Here is an 18,453-nt window from a genome sequence, read left to right as displayed (position 1 = left end):
TTCTTTTGTTATATCTGTATATGCGAGCGATGATAGAAAGTTCTTTATAATTTCCTACTAAATCACTAGGGGGTATTTGTATTGGGTGGGGCTGATTTCTGAAGGGGGTCTGTGACAATTACACAATATTTAAGGACATATGATATTAAGGACATAAGTTCCGAATGCTCGGTGAGAAGAGTTGGTAGGTTAGAGACTATGAAATTACTTTGGAATTGGGGATATAGGCAGAGTGAAAGGTAAATTGTATTGGGTTAATAATTTCCTGGTATATCACATAAGAGCCATGCTATTTTTCTATTGAACAATTATCGTTATAATTAGGGAAGAATTTCTAAGACATGTTTGTTTAATTTGCAGCTAGCAGTCGTAATTTACGAGAAGTATCTTGCTTGTATTTTCCAAAGAGAACATTTATTATGTATCGTTTTTTATGTATATAGTTTTTATCGCAAGAAAGAGCAACCGGGGAAGTCGTGGCTTTGCGCGTACTTCAATCGAAGAAACCACCTTCCAAAACTTCATCACGCCTCAAACCAATTGAGGCGGTAGCCACACATAAAGGCTAAGAACGTGTGGTCAATGTTATCAGTCTTATATTCACTTCGCTCATGACACTACACTAATGCGATTAAATTGGCTGACCTTTGTCCTTCAAAAGAGCATGCTAGCAGATTTACTAGGAGCGAGGGATAATAATTTCTCTTGGAATGTCTGTGTAGGCTCTGTCTTATCCTGTGATGGTTAAGAGTATGGTAAATAGTTATGTCGTCAGTATGCTGAGGTAGCACACTGTTGATACAGTTGAATGCCAAATGAGGAACTGTGTTGGATTTATGCTCAGTTCTTGGGGAAATTTATTTAGCTGAAGATAAGATGGTTATAGTATGTCGTTAACTCCAACCCTAAATGACCTGCTCTGTAGGAAGGAGAACACTAAGCGGAATGTATTTCCATCCAATCTCCATTATAAGTGAAAAACTTTATCTAGGTTTAAAAATCCTGCGGTTGTATAGCGCTTTTTGTTGAGTAGTAAGTAATCTCCAATATCATTTTCAAATCCCATATATTCAGGAGTTCCTCAAGGTAGTGTACTGGGTCTAGTACTGTGTCTTCTGTATACGGCTGATCTACCCACCACAAAAATAACTACTGTGGCAACATATGCAGACGATACAGCAATCTTAGCATTCCATAAAGATCCAGTCACAGCATCAATAAACCTACAAACCCACCTGGAGCAAATACAATTATGGTTGAAGACATGGCGCATTAAAGCCAATGAAACAAAATCCACGCATATAACGTTTACCCTGCGTAGAAGAACATGTCCACTAGTGAATATCAATCATCGTCAACTCCCCCAAGCAGAGCATGTTAAATATCTTGGATCGACGCCTAACCTGGAAGAAGCACATGCTCTCTAACCGGAAACAACTGGGACTAAAATTATATCAAATGTATTGGCTCATCGGGCGCTAATCCAGGTTATCATTAAATAACAAGGTATTGCTGTATGAGTCTTTTGGGCATATGGAATCCAACTATGGTGTACCGCTAGCAAATCTAATATATCCATCATTCAACGGTTCCAAAATAAGGTGTTGCGTGCCATTGTTGATGTCCCGTACTATATTTCAAATAAAGTGATACAACGCGATATTCCTCTAGAACCTATAAAGAGGGTAATTCAACGTGTTTGTGTGAAATACATCGAAAAAGTGTCGATGCATCCCAATGTACTCGCTAATCAGCTAAATATGCGACGTCATAGTGAAGTGCGTAGACTAAAACGTTAAACACCACCTGATCTTATTACTGGACATATGTAGACTTTAGAATAAGTTTTTGAATAAGACTAATTAATTAAGATAATATTTTTACAGAAGATTGCTTAATGAAGTGATTTTCTACATTCCATGTATATATAATATAGACATAAGAAATACTTATTGCCAATAGGGCAAATTGTGGACTCACGAAGAGACTTTGTTCGTTCATGAGTCTATAGTTTTTTAGGAATAATTAATTACTACGAATATTAATCCCTAATTTATAAAATTGCAGAATAGCTGGAGAAAGAGAGAGAACATGAGATATCCACTGGGACGGTATATCAACTTTCTGGGGAACCAATATAGAATGCTTACAAGTTGATAGTAACTGCCTTCTAGAACACAATTTTGTAGTATATTTCTAGCAAATTGAAAGTTGTATTAATGTTTTTGATATAAAGAGTCTTAATTATGCCAGGTATGCATAGGTATGTAATATACAGATGATTTTTTAGTGTACTTTAGGTTTAAAAATAGAAACCTATTAAAATAATATAAAAAATTAAAGCTAAAGTACAAGTTGGGTAAGAATATCTATGGAGAGTGTGGAAATTGCTGGTCGAGAACTGTGAATAATGTTCAGAAATTCGGTAGGCACCATAAAATGATGAAGTTAACACTTGAAACAAAAGAGATATGTAAAAGGAGGCAAATAAAACGTCATCAAACAAGTATTATGTATTGATCAAAATGGTTATATTTTGCTGCAAGAAAATTTATTGGTAAAATATTTGATTTCTAATGACATACATTTTAAATATTTCATAAATTTAAAATGTGCAAGCTTACATCATTTATGAAATGATGAGCCGCGATAGAGAGAAAGACGATTAGCGACGCTTGAAGACATGGAACAAAAACACAAAAGTAATTAATAAAATCTTTTTGCAGGATGGAATATTTGTCAGTTACTTTGATTATTACAATAAGTTATGTAAATTTTAAAGACGTGATTCTGTAGGCGGTTGTAATGGTACAGTAGACCAAAGCTATTAGTCACCGAAAGAGTTATTTCATTAGGTTGGTAGGTGATTGGTGTACGAAGGATCCTATAAAAGTTATTTTAATAAAGCACTGGTTGTACATATTTCTCTTTCCTATTTTTGGTTTTAATATCATGTCCATCTATATTTTTACTATATTTTTACCCACATATTTCAATATAAATATCTATTTTCTGTTTATTCTCGTTTATGTTTGACCAATTCTGTTGGTTAATAATATATAAGCAAAGAGTTATTTGCTATAGGAAATATGTATATTTCGACATATTCGGAGGATATGCTTGGCATACTTAAAAAGAATCTTCATCGTGCTGATGAAACTATCAGCCCCATGATGATAAAGAAAGGATGAAAGTTGAAGATAAAATATAAGAAACTTAAAACGTTAAATAAGTCTGCGTAAAGAAAAGTAAGAAATCTTATACATTACTGATAGTGTGATACCTTTACTGACTTAAATGCTAAGTGATGATTGCCTTTGTATTATTAATTAATCAATTAATTTTCAATTGATTTTATTTTATTTGCAAAGAAGAATAAAAAAAATCAAGAATGAAATATTGATTATGAGTATAAGTAATTTTTATAATTTATGATTTTTTTTATATATAATATATAAAAGAAGGATTTTTGCAATAATTCAATTTTATTAATCAATAATAGTAATCAATCAATCAGTAATCAATAGTAATCAATAATAGTAGAACGATTAGTTATTTTCTTCATTTGAGCTAAATCTCTTTTTCAGGAATATTGACTTGATTTCTGAGAACAACTATTAGTAGTTATATCTGGGCTGTGAATCGGAATCTGGGTTAAACAACTTTATTTTTATCATCACTTTTAACAACATAAAATCTTGAGGTCTTCTCTCTTTTGAAAGTTGGGACTATTAGGTATAGGAAGGTTAAGAGGTGACACTATCGCGAGTATAATGATTTAATGATTTATTCAGTACGAGTTGATTTAAGCGCGTGTGGATCTGAATCGTCTTAATACTATTCTCTTATAAGCAGAGTTATAATTAATATTTATTTTATCAAGAATTATAATTTACATTAGCAGAATATTTTTAATTATCAAAAACAAGAATATCACTGAATCTCAAACTCTCAATAAACTTTCAGACAGTTTACCACTTGAAGAATTAACCTTTTTCAGACGTTTATGTGCGATGGGAAAGATTAAAAGGAAAGGGAGGAAAATTAGCTACCATATGTGTTGGCTAGAATGTTATTTTAAACCGTTTTAAAATCGTGATTTAACTACTAGTAAACATAAAATGAATATGATTCTATGGCGTACTGTACCGCGATGATAAAAATGAATATACTGCGACAATCCCAAGCATAAAAGTCATGGATTTGTCCAGAAACGCCATCCAGAATTACACCGAATCAGATTATTTATGGCCAAAGTTTTGCTGTACTTATGATTGGACCAGTAATCATATTGTTGCAACCATTATTGTCATTGTCATCATGCATCATGTTTTGTGAAGGATAAACTATTGCCGCTGGGATGGGAAGTTCTACTGCAGTCCGTCTACTCAGCAGTTTTAGCTCCTTCTGATTGGAACTTGTTCAGGTCGATGCAGTCTTGTTTGGCACATGGTTCCGAAATGTTGAAGAAGTGCAAAAATAGATCGATTCTTGTATCGCTGTCAAACTAGCATAGTTTTTTGTCATTGTATCGCTGTGATTCCAGAAAATAGAAATAAAGAAAATGTTTTGATTGATACATATTGTACTCATTTTTAAAATTAGTTATATAATTATATTTCATTTCATAAATTTATAATTGCATATACATATATTTATTATTTTGTTAGTGTCTTAAATGTACAAAAAGTCATTTAAAATTAATTCCGCATAAAAAAATCGCAGTAATAATTTAAGCAGGTGACAATAAGGAAGTATTCATTTCAACCAAATTATACAATTGCCAGTACTTTCGCAATGTCCTACGTAACGCAGTACATTAAAATTACTAAAATACATTGAATGAGGTTGTCGTATATTTTTTTTCGAAGAAATGCTCGATGATTCTGTTCGTGTGAATCTCAACGATTGCGACCTTTTCAAATTGCATTTAACATTTTCGTAATGACCCGTTTGAAATTGAACATATTAAATTGGGCCTTGAAAAACCGGGAATTAAAAGGCTCGATGGGTCACTTTCGATGCATCTGCGATGTTTTCCTTGGGGCGTATGGAGGTTATCAACCAACCAACTCAGATTAAATCAGGCACAAAAGTTCATCCAATTATAATGCGGTGTATATTCTTCACATCATTATATACATGATTATATCCTGTTTTGTATTTATTACAGTATACATTGTCCATTTATATGATATTTACATTGCGGTTAGGGTTATAACAAATCACTTTTAGTGTACAAAGTCAAGTCGCGTTTTCTTTAAAATGACTTGACCATCATACGCAATATTCATGGTAATGTGATATCATAATATATCTCTTTGTCTATTTTATCTATATCTGTCTCTTTTATGTAGAGAAAATACAGAAAATGCAAAATCGTGGCATGTTAACAATATACATAGATTGGGGATTTGTTCGAAATGCTAAATTTCATGGTTCAGGAAAACCGTTGTTAACTTAGGATTTTAGAGACTTATTTTAATACTACCGAAAATAAGATACATTACTCAACAAATATCTCCGGATTTGGCGCATGTGCTGCTCTATTTATTTTTGAAACAGAATATAATTAAAGTTTAGCGGATGCATATATATAGCTTCATTTACTGCTGGATTTTACAACTTTTAAAAATATAACCCTAAATTCTTCACTTACCCTTGTTCTTCCATATTTCAAAACCACTGTATGTTAAACCACCAAGAATAACAAATTAATTTAATTATTACTGCTATAAAATTATTAATGTAATACAATATCCAAATTCGGAGATATTTGTTAAGCAATGTATCCTACCGACGTTACCTAAGGTATATAAAAAGCTACTACTGAAAAGATTTGAACGATTTATAGAAATATCATAGCTCATTATTTTGCTTTGATGAACAAACTTTCAATAGTTGGCCAGGTGAATAGAATCAAAGACATCATTCAAAATGTCTACGAACATAAAAAGTGTGTTCAGCTTGATGACTTTTGATGTGGGATTTCCACAAATTTCAGAAAATCTTGGAACCAAACTAACATACTGAAGATCTTATATCAAAGTCAGAATGTTTAGAGATAAACAAAAGGAAGCCTATTCTATAATAAAATACCTCAACTAGATGTTCTGCGGAAAAATATACTGGGACATATTTATTATACCACAAATGGAAAATACCACCATGTCTAACATTTGCGATTATAGTGCTGGACACAACAGCGAAGTTTGTATCATAAAGTCATTGCATAACAGAGAAAAATTAACCGAAGCAAATCAATCAAAGCAATAACAATGAATAATATTTTCATCCCATATATCAACCATACTTAGAAAGCATATTGACTCAAAACTGCGTTGGAAAAGCAAATTAAATAAAGAAAATCCAGCCTTTTGGCGGTGCTAAAGGTAACAGGATGGTCCTCCCGCTGTTGCGATTGTCACGAGTTCGAATTCTGCTGGGGCAGGTTCGTAAAGTCGCCAGTCCGTGATTCGGAACCCACGTTAAACATGGCCTACTCTTTTCCCAAATAAATCCTCGTTAAAAAAAAACCTAATTAGATTTCAAATTAATAAAAGTATTGGTTAAATGGGACAAAATCATAGCAAACTGTACATAATAAGGTTCTGTTGTATAACCAAATTCTAAAACCAATAATGAATCCAGTGTTGGGAAGTATAGCATAGGAATGATTACCCACACAGAGAACTTCAAATATGGACTGTTACTGAGGAAATGATGAAATTCACAAAGAGGCGTTTTCTCAACCGAATTATTGCAACTATTAACAATCGAGAAAAACATAGGTTCAATAGAGTCAAAAGAATTGACCTTGTAGTGTAGTAAACTGCATTTAACAGAAAAAAAAATAGATAGAGACTAAATATGGACTTACTAAATATAGATGAGTTACTAATTACAACTAAACTGATTACAAACTAAACAAAATAATATCAAGATAATTTGCTATACCTAAGCCCCTAATAGGAATTATGTCTACAATTTAACCTACCATGTATTAGTGATGGCCATAAATAGCTTACAAGTTCTTTAGAATTACCTTCTTTTGTTTAACTAGTGTCTTGTATATCTTCAGATACTTATCCATATCGTCTGGATTTAAGATTGTTCATGTTGAAGGACCGTCGACATTTTCACGAATATCGTATTCATTATTTTCTGGCTTGTTTAAAAAATGCATCACAAAACCAATCAATTTATTTTCCTGTATCTCCTTTTCGATTCTTGTCTCGGTTGTTCCCATGAGTCATAACCAAGATTCTAGATGTCATCCGAATATCAGTTACACTCAGACCTATTATCATAATTTTATAACGATATTATTCTATAAATACTACTAACAAATAATTACTAGGAGCAGTAGTTATTGATTTATACTTATGTTGAGCATAATTGAGATTCTTCTAATTGTATTTTACATTGACAAGTAAGATATTGAACTATAATAACACAGATTTAAAATATTAATCGTTGTTTGTAAAAGAATGAACTGCTGTAAACGATAAATTCGCAATTAAAAACATATTCACCAAAAGATCATTAATTAAAATAAAAGGTCTAAAGTGGTTAACGATTTATTATAACTAAAAAACAAAATAGTATACCGACATATAAAGTATTCTTTCGGAGGCGGCGATATTCAAAGCATTGAAACAGAACTATAAATGAAACCTATATCCAGGTGTTGAATCCGTATAACGTGGTCCAGTAACAGGGAACCATTCAGAGTGTAACCTTGAGATGGCCACGCGATTATTTCAGGCCGATAGATCAGTTTTCTCAGTTTAGTCTGCACTAAATTTCCGCATTTGTTGAGGCTTTCGTCCTATGGAACACTCCTATGAGTGTCGTGACTGAACCATGGGAACTTACTTCACCCGGTAAGGGAGTCGCTATTATTTAAATAATGTAGTTTTCATTTTTACTAATTCTGACTCTTGAGAGACGTAGCGCTGTAGATGGTTCTTATTAGTGACATTTTGGAGGATACTAACAGAATAAAGTACTACCACTATGTAAAGTAGTAAGCTTGTATGGGAGCTGTTCTCTTTCCGATGATATTTGTTATGTTTCATTGTTGTGAGTGTTATAGTTGTAAATATGTATTATCAGTTTCTTCAATGTGCACAGTACTGTTTATTATGGAAGCCTAGTATATCTCTGGAGCTTGCAGACTAAAATATTCTTCTGTATTCTTATTTCGTTATTGAGAAAATGCTGGCGTATTACTTTTCTGTAACTAAAGGTTATTAAGCCATAGTCCATATTTTTTCAAAAGAACCAGTTTGTTTCAGGTCTGAGCTGAGATATCTGATATAACAATGGTCATATCTGTAAGAAAGAAACATACTTTAAGCCTAGGGTCATGCTTTCTATATGCTTGAACACTTAACCACTTAAATCTTAAGTGCTTGCAATTTGTATATAAAGTTTATTTAATAAAACATCAATGTAATTATTTACCAATGCAATGCAATAATTTATTTCTTTGAAATAGTCAGAATTGTTGAAATTCATATAACAGTTTGTTGATAAATACATTCTTGACATATGGTGAAACAGAAAATAATTAAATTAATTTTTATATAATGGAATTGCCACTATTAATGAACATAGATGATGAGATGACTTTATTAATCTCTAATTAATACTTTATTATTTATTAGTATGATGAATGTTCAGTGTAAAACTATGAGCTATCATGTGACTAGAAAAAGGAGTCAAAGCATTTTTCTCTTAAAAAAAGTAAACATGTATGCATTCATAGATATGAACTTGCAGTACTAATAAGTTAAAAACTAATTAAAATAAATTAATTTGTATTGTGTTTGAAACTTTGAAATAATTTAATAATACCGAATAAAAGAGTAGTGCTGCTTGCTCAAAAGTATCTGATAACCAATTCAAAATTGAAAAGTATTTATAATAGTAAACAAAATTATTTCACCATATGTCATGGAATCTAAACATGTTGGATATCACAGTGGATATTTAGAATGCTAAAGAAATTCTTGAATTGTCACAAAAAATATAGCCCATAAATTAATTTTAAAGAATTTACAATAGATCGTCTTGCGCGTGTGTATTAAATTGCACCGGGTAGATTTGTAACCAACTCCATGTTGAAACCTTACTGATAGGTTGTCTGTCATTTCATGTGCCAATTCATCAAAATGTGAAAAACATATTTTGTGTGAGTCGAATATATCTAAATTTGTAAAGAGTATTGAATTTTTTTATTTAAATTTGAAGAAAAAGTCGATTTTAGTTCATCGAATGCTGTGTAAAACTTACGAAAACCACGGTCCGTCGATTTAAGTATGTTAATACTGGTCTCCACGTTTCAAAAGTGGATATTTTGACAATGAAGACAAATAGTGTTCTGGACAGCCAAATATACTTGAAGACGACGATTTGCAAACACATTACTCGGTGAACTCATTAATGGTGAAGACAACAACTGATGCATTTGAGCCGATTACTGCACGAAAGACGGCCAGAATACGAACCATAGAGTAATAGAGATGCAACTCAATAGGGGACTCTGACGCAAAGTTTTGCTCTGTCCAACATTCAGAGGGAGCCATAATGGGCCATTCAAGTAATTTGATTGGTTATTATAAATCTCCATTATGCACCTGTAAGAAAAATATTTTACTATGAAGACATTTGATTGGCTCATTAATAATGTTTGGCACGTGACAGCCTTAACGTCATGTTTAATTGACCAATGATATTTAAATAAACAGCAATTTTTTCATGAAATAAATTTATTAAATAAATTCTAATTAAATATACATATAAATATAATATTTAAAAATAAATAAATATAAATATAATCTGTAAAAATAAATAAATATAAATATAATCTATAACAATAAATATAAATTTATGATGTAAATTTATCTACAAAATATAAATATAATATAAATATAATTATTATATACGTATTGTTTGGGACACGAGATATTGTCTTGCCTCTATAAAATCAGTCTCAATTTGTGGGTCTACTGATTTATTCATAATTATATGTAAACAAAAATCAGATTTAATTTCTTTTTTAAAAAGTTTTACTAAATAACCTGAGGTGTACATTAGGGTATGTACAAGGTAAAACTTTGTTTGCTCTTATAGGAACATCTGGACTGAAGTTATATGGTCAAGTAATTAACGGCAAGAATGAGCAGAAAGGGGGATACTAGCTGAATGAATACAAACTTTACCATTACCTTCTGGAGTTTGTTCAAATGCCGATGATACTTGCTTTGATCACCTTGATACTGGGCCCGGAATGATGGAAATAGGCACTACAAATAAAGTAAGATAGTTTAGAAATTAATGGTAACAAATATGAACAGAAATGTGACTAACTCCTTCAACTTACCTTCTATGTCATTTTTATTTTGATCCGCTTTCATTTGTATATTTTCTGGGCTTGTAGTATTATTTTCGCACTCACTAAATGGTTTATAAGTACTTAAAGGAAAGTTTAAATGTATCACAAAAATGTCTGACATGGTAACGATCATCAATCTGTTTCTGTTTTACCCCAACCAGTTTAGGATTTTTAATGTTTTCTATTCATTTCTTAAAGATCGCTTTTTTTAACGGAAAACAATGATGCATTTCCTCACTTCTGTGCATCCGGGCACACAACACTTCCTTGAATGGGAATGCATTTCAACTACCGTATTATACATAGTAATAAAATAAAATAATAAGTTAATGTATAAACGTTATAAAAAGCTAACCACACTGTTCTCTATATAGGGTACATTGAAAATGGCGTGCAAAATAAGCAAGTCATAGAATGAAATGAACCAATCAGATTCTGTCGCGGCTCTTAGCATAGCGAATAAAACAAGTAATGTGTTAAAGGTAGCGACATCTACATGTTGAACGTCGCTAAACCTTTCGCCAAAATTTCCTATGAAGTTAAATCTCTATTTCTCTACGATACGAACCAAAACATAACAATGTTATTATTTAGCATGATTCAAATCCTGATTACTGAAGATAACGAAAAATGTGTCGATTAGTAGATAGCCTCCAAATATACAGCGTTCTTTCGAGATGGAATATGTAAATTGCCTGATAGATGAAAAAAAGTAGCGACTATCGATGGACAATATTTTGAATAAAATACATTGTTCCATTATAATTTTTTCAAAATGAACCTTTAAATTTAACTATAGTAATAGTCACATTTTAATTTAATTTTGCAAAATTCATAATATTTTAAAGAAATTATATAGGGCGGAATAAAAAAACAATAGAAAAGGCAGACTCTTTTATTACTATTTAAATAAATATTTTAATTTTTAAACCCAGTTCATATTATGGTTATTAAAGCTTTGCAAATATATATTAACTGATATATACATTAAATTAAGTAAAATACTATGGTAACTAAGGATTGTTTTTATTCATCAATTCAATCAACCTAATCCACCTCCTGATAATGTAGCCAAAGCAGCGGGTGATAATCTGGTAAGGATCACTGGAAAATCAGATTCTTTTCTCTGTTTTATTCTAACTTGTGGCCTAAAGCCATCTTTATCAGCTACATACATGACTTGAACTAGAGTTTCACCAACTGCATATTCATATGATCCATATATATTTAAACCATCCTTCGAACCTTCATTCCACTCAACTGTTTCCTTTCGTTTAACTCCATTGGATAAATCATACCTACAAAATAAAATAATGGTTGTAATAAGTATAGTAAAGTATGGTATGTTAAGTATGTTAGTTATAATAAGTTGTTTAATAACTTTTGTAATTCGATAACAAAACAATATTTAGTTATTTTATATATAATTACATTCGAAAAGCAATTTGTCTGTAAATATATCCGCCTAAAAGAATACATAATTCGAATATTTCCAATAATACTCTGATTTATAATTTGTTGATATAAATTTGAATTTATAGTTAATGAACTGGGAATCTGAAACACTTCCATATCTGTTTTGAGGTTGAAAATTTAAGTATATTTTTGATATTTTTAGTTTTAACAAAGATACATACAGTAATTTTTACTTGAATTGATTACAGTTTGAGATGATTTTTCAGCTGGTTTGACGAAACTATTTTATTAATAAATCTAATTTTATGAGATACATTAACATCTAAAATTTAACAACAAGAGTTTATTGTGTCATTAGAGTGGAGATATAAATGATCTCCATCTTAAGTCATACAATTAATATAGCCCTGAAACTCAGCCAAAATATTAGCCTTACTGTCTAGAAATTGTAAACTGCTGATCTGGTAACTAATTCAATATAATAAAGCTCCTGTCTTATACCTCATATTTTATCAAAAAGACAACTTATTGAGTAAACTATTATATGTAATTTATATTTTATATAAATAAGCACTACCTAAAAGTGGCATAAGTTGAAAAATAAAATAGTTCATAGCAGATTTAATATGTAATAAATAACATTAAAATTAGATTTTCCCAGATTTCCTTTACTTACATGAAATTATATGACTGATGTTTAATATTTTCATTGGGATTAGAATGTTGTTGACCATCAACGTCGAACAAAGGAACAGCTAATGAGAAGAAGACTACAAAAATATGAGAAAATATCATTTCGCTACTTACGCGGATGAAGACGAACAGGTTGTGTATAGCCAAGGACTTACTGTTACTCATATTATCGCTGAAAAAAAAATGCAGATCGAATTGAATTGGTTATTAATATTTACTAGTTGTTTGCTTACAACAGAACAACAGAAAATCTTTAGTTTATTGCTTGTAATTACTTGGCAGCTGTTACTAAATGTCTATAATAAGTATATAATTAAATAAATAAGATATTTCTTAAATATTACCAATTAGTTAATTAGTCACGCATTAGTGATTATATATATATATATATATATATATATATATATATATATATATATATATATATATATCCATATGTATAGATTCTGAATTTTCATGAAAGATAAGTATTTAAAACGGATTCTAAAGGATAAAAAAATAACTGCATGTATTTTGATCAGCCACAATAATATTGTAAACAACTGTTAATTAATCTAACTTAGTTTTTAAATAAGTGGTGATGATATTCTTTATAATAAGAGTTTTTTTATAACTTCACACGGAACAAAAGGTATTTCTGAAAAACAATCTATTTGAAAGAAACATTGACGTATGAAATAGTGAAATCTTAAATACGCCCTAAAAATATCAAAATCTGAGTGTGACGTATTTGTTTTTGTCGCATTTTGCAGTTTGTATGGGAACAGCTCTTAATTTTCCATTATTTTAATAATTCTGCAATTTAAAAAGCCAACAGAGGAACATAGCCTTCCAATTGAACTCATCTGATATTCACTGCATTCACTAGCCATATTATCAAATTACAAAGAATCATATTAACAAAATCGCCTTCAACATGTGTTAATCAAATGTCTTGAACATGAAGTGTTCGATGTGTGATACGATTTTATTAAGTTTTTATAGCCCGGTATGTGTGTTTTGGCAAACAATAATTTCAAACATTTTGAACAATACTTATGTACAGACAATGTATGGGTCCAGAGGTTGTCACTGAAGTCAAGTGAAGTAAAATTAACTAAACGGAGATCTAGTTTATAGGCTTCGGGTTCATACAGAGTTCATGGGAAAACTTGATTTGTTAAAGCATGTCTATAAATAGATTTTGTAAAGTACGTGATGAAGTGTTACAGTTTGACGTGCTTATATATTTATAAGATAATTATTAAAATAAATTTTAAATTTTCAATTTGTGCATTACACTAATATTACAATATCCATCATAAAATATATATAGTTTAAACCTTTTTTGTTGTTTTTTTTCTTATATTTTAGAGTCTCCTTTTTACCAACGAAGGTTCATCTCTGGGACTGTCTAACGCGGGCTCTGAACCACGGTTCCCTTAATACGCCTACCGACTCGCAAGTGACCAACTAAGAGATCATCTCAGAAGATCCGGTCTTGCCCAGCCTGGCGGTTACTGGCGTGACTGGGATCATTTGCCTTGTCGGATTTTAAACTCTTGCCTAAGGACAATTACAAATGTTAAACAGTCATTTTGTAAACATACATCATACAGTAAACATACATTTACGAACATGCCCCAGCAGTATTCGAACCCGCGATTATTGCCACGGCAGTGGGACCGTCCTGTCGCCTTTATCACTGCGCTACCAAGCCGGCATTTTTGTGATGAAGTTACTATCAACTAAGTAATATTAAAGTTTATGTAGTATGTATATTTAGGTAGTAGTAACATTTGCATCTGCATCTTCAAATTATCATCATAAAATTTTTCCATCGAGATTTGCCATCGAGACAGTTTTTATTTGTCTTAGCAAATATAGAACACCTGATTTTAATAATACTATTCTCACAGTTCCCAAATGACGAATTGGAGTAATTACCTGCATTTATTAATTGTCTTGTCAAATGTTATACTCATAGTATTTTAACTCAATGTTCTTGACTATTGTACTACATTTCATTGTTACTGCCAGACATACAATACCTTCTCACTTCAGTTCTACAAAAGTTTTAGTATTCTTTTTTGAATTATTATTTCAGTTACGGCCAAACAGTACAGTCATATTAACGAGTCGATTATGGGCAAACTTAATTTGCCTTGATAAATCCCAGTTCAATTTTTTCAATTATCTTGTTTTCCCTTGGTTACACAAAAGCAATTTTTGAACTGTGAAATATAAAATAAATAATTCCAATAAAATGGAAGCGGACTAAAAAGTTCAAAATTTAGAATGAAGAATGGTTAGGAAACGGTAAGTGACGTCAATATTTCGTAGCGCTTCATACGGTAATTTTTGAAATGTTGTGTATTTATTTCCGCTAAAATCTTAGTAATCCCAGTTTCAGTTTTAAAATATATATACGATTTTTGCTAATCTCTCTATAGTATATTATTATTATTAATCAATATTTTTGCGATTCTTTTTTTCAGTCACCTATTACTCAATATACAAAGATGCTACCCATACAACGCAAAAAATGGTTTGATAAGAAAAAAATCTGCTGTCAAAATCCATCAAATGCAATCAAACTCATACATATACTGCTCAAACATATTCCAATTGCCGGTTTTGGTCTGTTTACAGGTGATGGGAAAGATCCAAGAGAAGGAAATAAGCTACCACACAACCTAATTGAATATAACATTTCCAACAGTTTAAGCATTACTGTTTCCTTATTTACGGTTGATGCAATCGACAAGGCGTAGGGGATTACAAGCTGTTAAAACTGAATTAAATTTTACTGCAGATGTCTATGGTCCTTATTGGAATGACGCACTCTTGAAAAAAACACTTCTTCTAAAGGCTTCTAAATGCTGAAAAAGTGCGAATATCAGCATCGTTTTTTCGATGTGGCATCGCCATGTTACCAGAAAGATGGACAAAGAACTACAGAAATTTATGGAAACTGTTTAGTTTATATATATAGTACCAATTTTTATTATCGTACGTGATACGCTTCCCAATGTCTGTAGTTATTGATTTATAAATGTTTGATTTCTATCTATATATTCTATGTATTATCGAAAGACTTACTACAGTTACTTATACACCAATAATAGTTTGTAGTATAGGGTTGTTTTATTATATTTTCTTAGTTATAATCTCTATAGTTATAATCTATGTAAAACTTTTTTGTGATTGCACCATTTGTCAATTTATTCTTCGGTGTATCTGATTCATTCAGACTAAGTGGTGTCCAAGTAGGTTTTACTTGTATATTTTTCTCGACCTGCATATCTATTGTAGTAATTCTTTTCCACACGCCATATCAATTCCCTTAGATTCAGTGAACATGGTATCTTCGAAACTAAATTTATTTTGTAAGCCATACTTTAATTACAGCCTTTGCCCATCTTCTTAATGGGATCTTTTCAACAACAATTTGATGGTCCTTCCAAGTTATTTAACAGCTGATTTTCAAATCAGAGAAAAATATGTTATAGTTAATTTCTTCATGGTAGTTGCCTTTAGACTTGGAAAATATTAACTCTGCTCCAGGAATAAAATAATTCCTTCTTCCAGACCAACTATTACCTTTACCTTCTCTGGGTACGTAGGGATTTTTCTCTAAAACAATTACATTGAAAAAAATACTTGCTGTGTTTATATTTAAATAATCCTGATCTCGAATAGACGTCAGGGTGCTAGCGACTCGTTATGTTGTTCGAATGAGGACGATTATTCAATGCGGCTGCAATACGTTGAAATATGTTATTTAAAATAAAAGCCAGAGCAATTCACTATTTAATATTATCAATATGTACCTCACTAAAGTAGTTTACTGCCAAGGGGAGGCATCTGAGCCCATTTAGTCTACTAGTCATTTCCGTTCTGAGGCTGCAACATTGGCGGCCCAATGTCTTGAATGAAACATACGTACTCACAGTAATCGCCAAGAAAGGAGAAAAACACTTACCATTAGATTACAAATCCAGTAGCCTAATCAGCTTGCTTTCAGAGCTTGTTGTCGGGTGTAAACTCAATTTCGCAGAATCACAGTTAATTTACTAGCTAGATTCCGCCGGGCCCTTATTGCCCATAACGGCTGCCCGGTGGCGAGTGTGATATAATCAAAATAAGAAGTAGTTGATTTAGCGCTTGGATAAACCTAGAAGCAGTCCCACGTATCCAGCTCAAACTTGTCAATCCAAGGCAAGTCTTCTGGTATCACGCCCAAATAACCTTCTCATTGCCAATTCTTGAATGATACGTTTCGAAGAATGTATTAAAACATGCAAGTGTATTGCTTTTTTCTTCGCAAAAATTGATTCATTAAGTAAGCAAGAAATAAGGAGTTTTAAATTAGTTTTACAATTATTTAGAACATAACTTATATTAAACTATAATATAAAATAAAGTAATTATATTAAATTGATAATGGTAAAAATTGATAGAAAACTTACATAAAGTGGTAGGAATTGTGTAAGGAGATTTTGGATTAGAATCTATCGTTCCGAAATTGATTACGAATTTGTTTGATTATTTACTTAATATGTAAACGGTAGCCTTTTATTGATTTATTGTGAATATACTGGTTTGATCGTGCACACGATTGATTTAATTGGTTTAAGCGGATATTCTGCTTGATATGATTTGTTAATGATCAAGATCGGCCGCTTTGATGCAAGTAGGCTTTTGATTCTTATATATGCAGTTAGAATGAATACTCTCCAAGACCGATTAGAGAGCATTGATTTGGTGGATATATCGTGTTTTTATCCTGTTTATTTTAGAGAAGCAAACATTTGTTCCAGGTTTGCTCATTTGATAGGAATATATGCCGTTACAAATTCTTAGAAAGTTTGAATATTCAAGTTTATCGTTCTTTTTTGAGGTTTTATGGTATTATAAACTAATGGTGGTGATCGGAGAAACTAAAGTGGCAATGAGGAAAGTTAAACTTCCTTCCAATAGGAAAATGATAAACTATGGTGAGCTATTAGTCATAATTGGGAGTCTCCCATCAGATCTAAATTATAAATTTCGTATAGCGGCAGGAAATGAAATAGAAATTAAATGCACAAACTTTCTGCATCTACAGGGGCCATACAAAATAATATGAAAAGCTATACAACATTTATGTATTAATAAGATATTGAGCCACCATTTACAACAGCTGAAAGTCTTCGCGGAATAGATTCGTAGAGGGTTTCAATACTTGATAGTGGAATGTTTTCCTATTTTTGAGCCAAAACATCATAAAACAGTCACCAATTATATTCAGAGTAGAATACCACAATATTGCCGCCAAATCATAACCAAACTGGGGAGCGATTGAATGTAGGAAGCCGGTAGTCCGAATTGTATGCCTTTTTGTTCATGCATACAAAAACTGGCGATACCAAACACTGTAAACTATGACATCGAACTATATCATATTCTTCCTGTCATCAATTATCCAGGATTTTTGATCGTTGATCAAATTTTGGCAGCTTAGCGTTGACTTCCATTATACCGGCTTTCGCTATCGCAGCCCTTCCATAAATTTTATCTTTATGGAGCTGCCCCGTACTATTTTTTTTCAAGCAGTACTACTCAAGTTCGTGTTTAGGTCTACTGTCACTTCTGTCACGGTCATTTTATATCGTCTGGCTACAATTATTTTTAATGTTCATCGGTCTCTGTTAGTTAATTTTGGGTTTCACCCACTACTGCTCTACGCCGATGATGTTTAACCATGTTTTGTGTATGACGCCATTATCGTGGATACTGTCGCTCGTAAAACATTAAGCTATTCGGCTCTTTTCGTCAAAGGGGCTCCTGCCAACCGAGCACAAACGACTTGCCTCTTTTGAACGAACTTCTTTCGAATTCTAAGAGATCACATATTTTATCGATCACTGGTTTTACAGCGTATTGTACATTGAAAACTTACAAGATTTGGCATGTAAATC

The 18,453-nt window shown here is 31.6% G+C and overlaps 1 protein-coding gene across 3 annotated transcripts; it reads right to left on the bottom strand.

Annotated features, from left to right (window-relative positions):
• Positions 1-11,283: 11,283 nt before the first annotated feature.
• On the bottom strand, positions 11,284-12,754 carry LOC143193950 (flexible cuticle protein 12). 3 transcript variants are annotated; one of them, XR_013005147.1, is made up of 4 exons: positions 12,626-12,754; positions 12,495-12,573; positions 11,578-11,700; positions 11,284-11,506 (listed from the first exon to the last, which is right to left on the bottom strand). XR_013005147.1 is itself a non-coding variant. In XM_076400404.1 (3 exons), exons 1-3 carry the CDS (start codon positions 12,674-12,676, stop codon positions 11,416-11,418), a joined length of 396 nt encoding a protein of 131 aa, XP_076256519.1. In that variant the 5' UTR covers positions 12,677-12,691; the 3' UTR covers positions 11,284-11,415. The 3 variants fall into 3 exon arrangements, 2 of the variants coding, with proteins under 2 accessions (XP_076256519.1, XP_076256517.1); XM_076400404.1 differs by having other exon boundaries at positions 12,495-12,691; XM_076400402.1 differs by having other exon boundaries at positions 11,284-11,700; positions 12,495-12,691.
• Positions 12,755-18,453: the final 5,699 nt, after the last annotated feature.

This window comes from Rhynchophorus ferrugineus, unplaced genomic scaffold (genome assembly GCF_030347505.1).
Source record: "Rhynchophorus ferrugineus isolate W39M unplaced genomic scaffold, kcgeb_rfMv2 rfM3, whole genome shotgun sequence".
Lineage (NCBI taxonomy): Eukaryota > Metazoa > Arthropoda > Insecta > Coleoptera > Curculionidae > Rhynchophorus > Rhynchophorus ferrugineus.
This window is presented reverse-complemented; position numbering and strand designations above follow the sequence as displayed.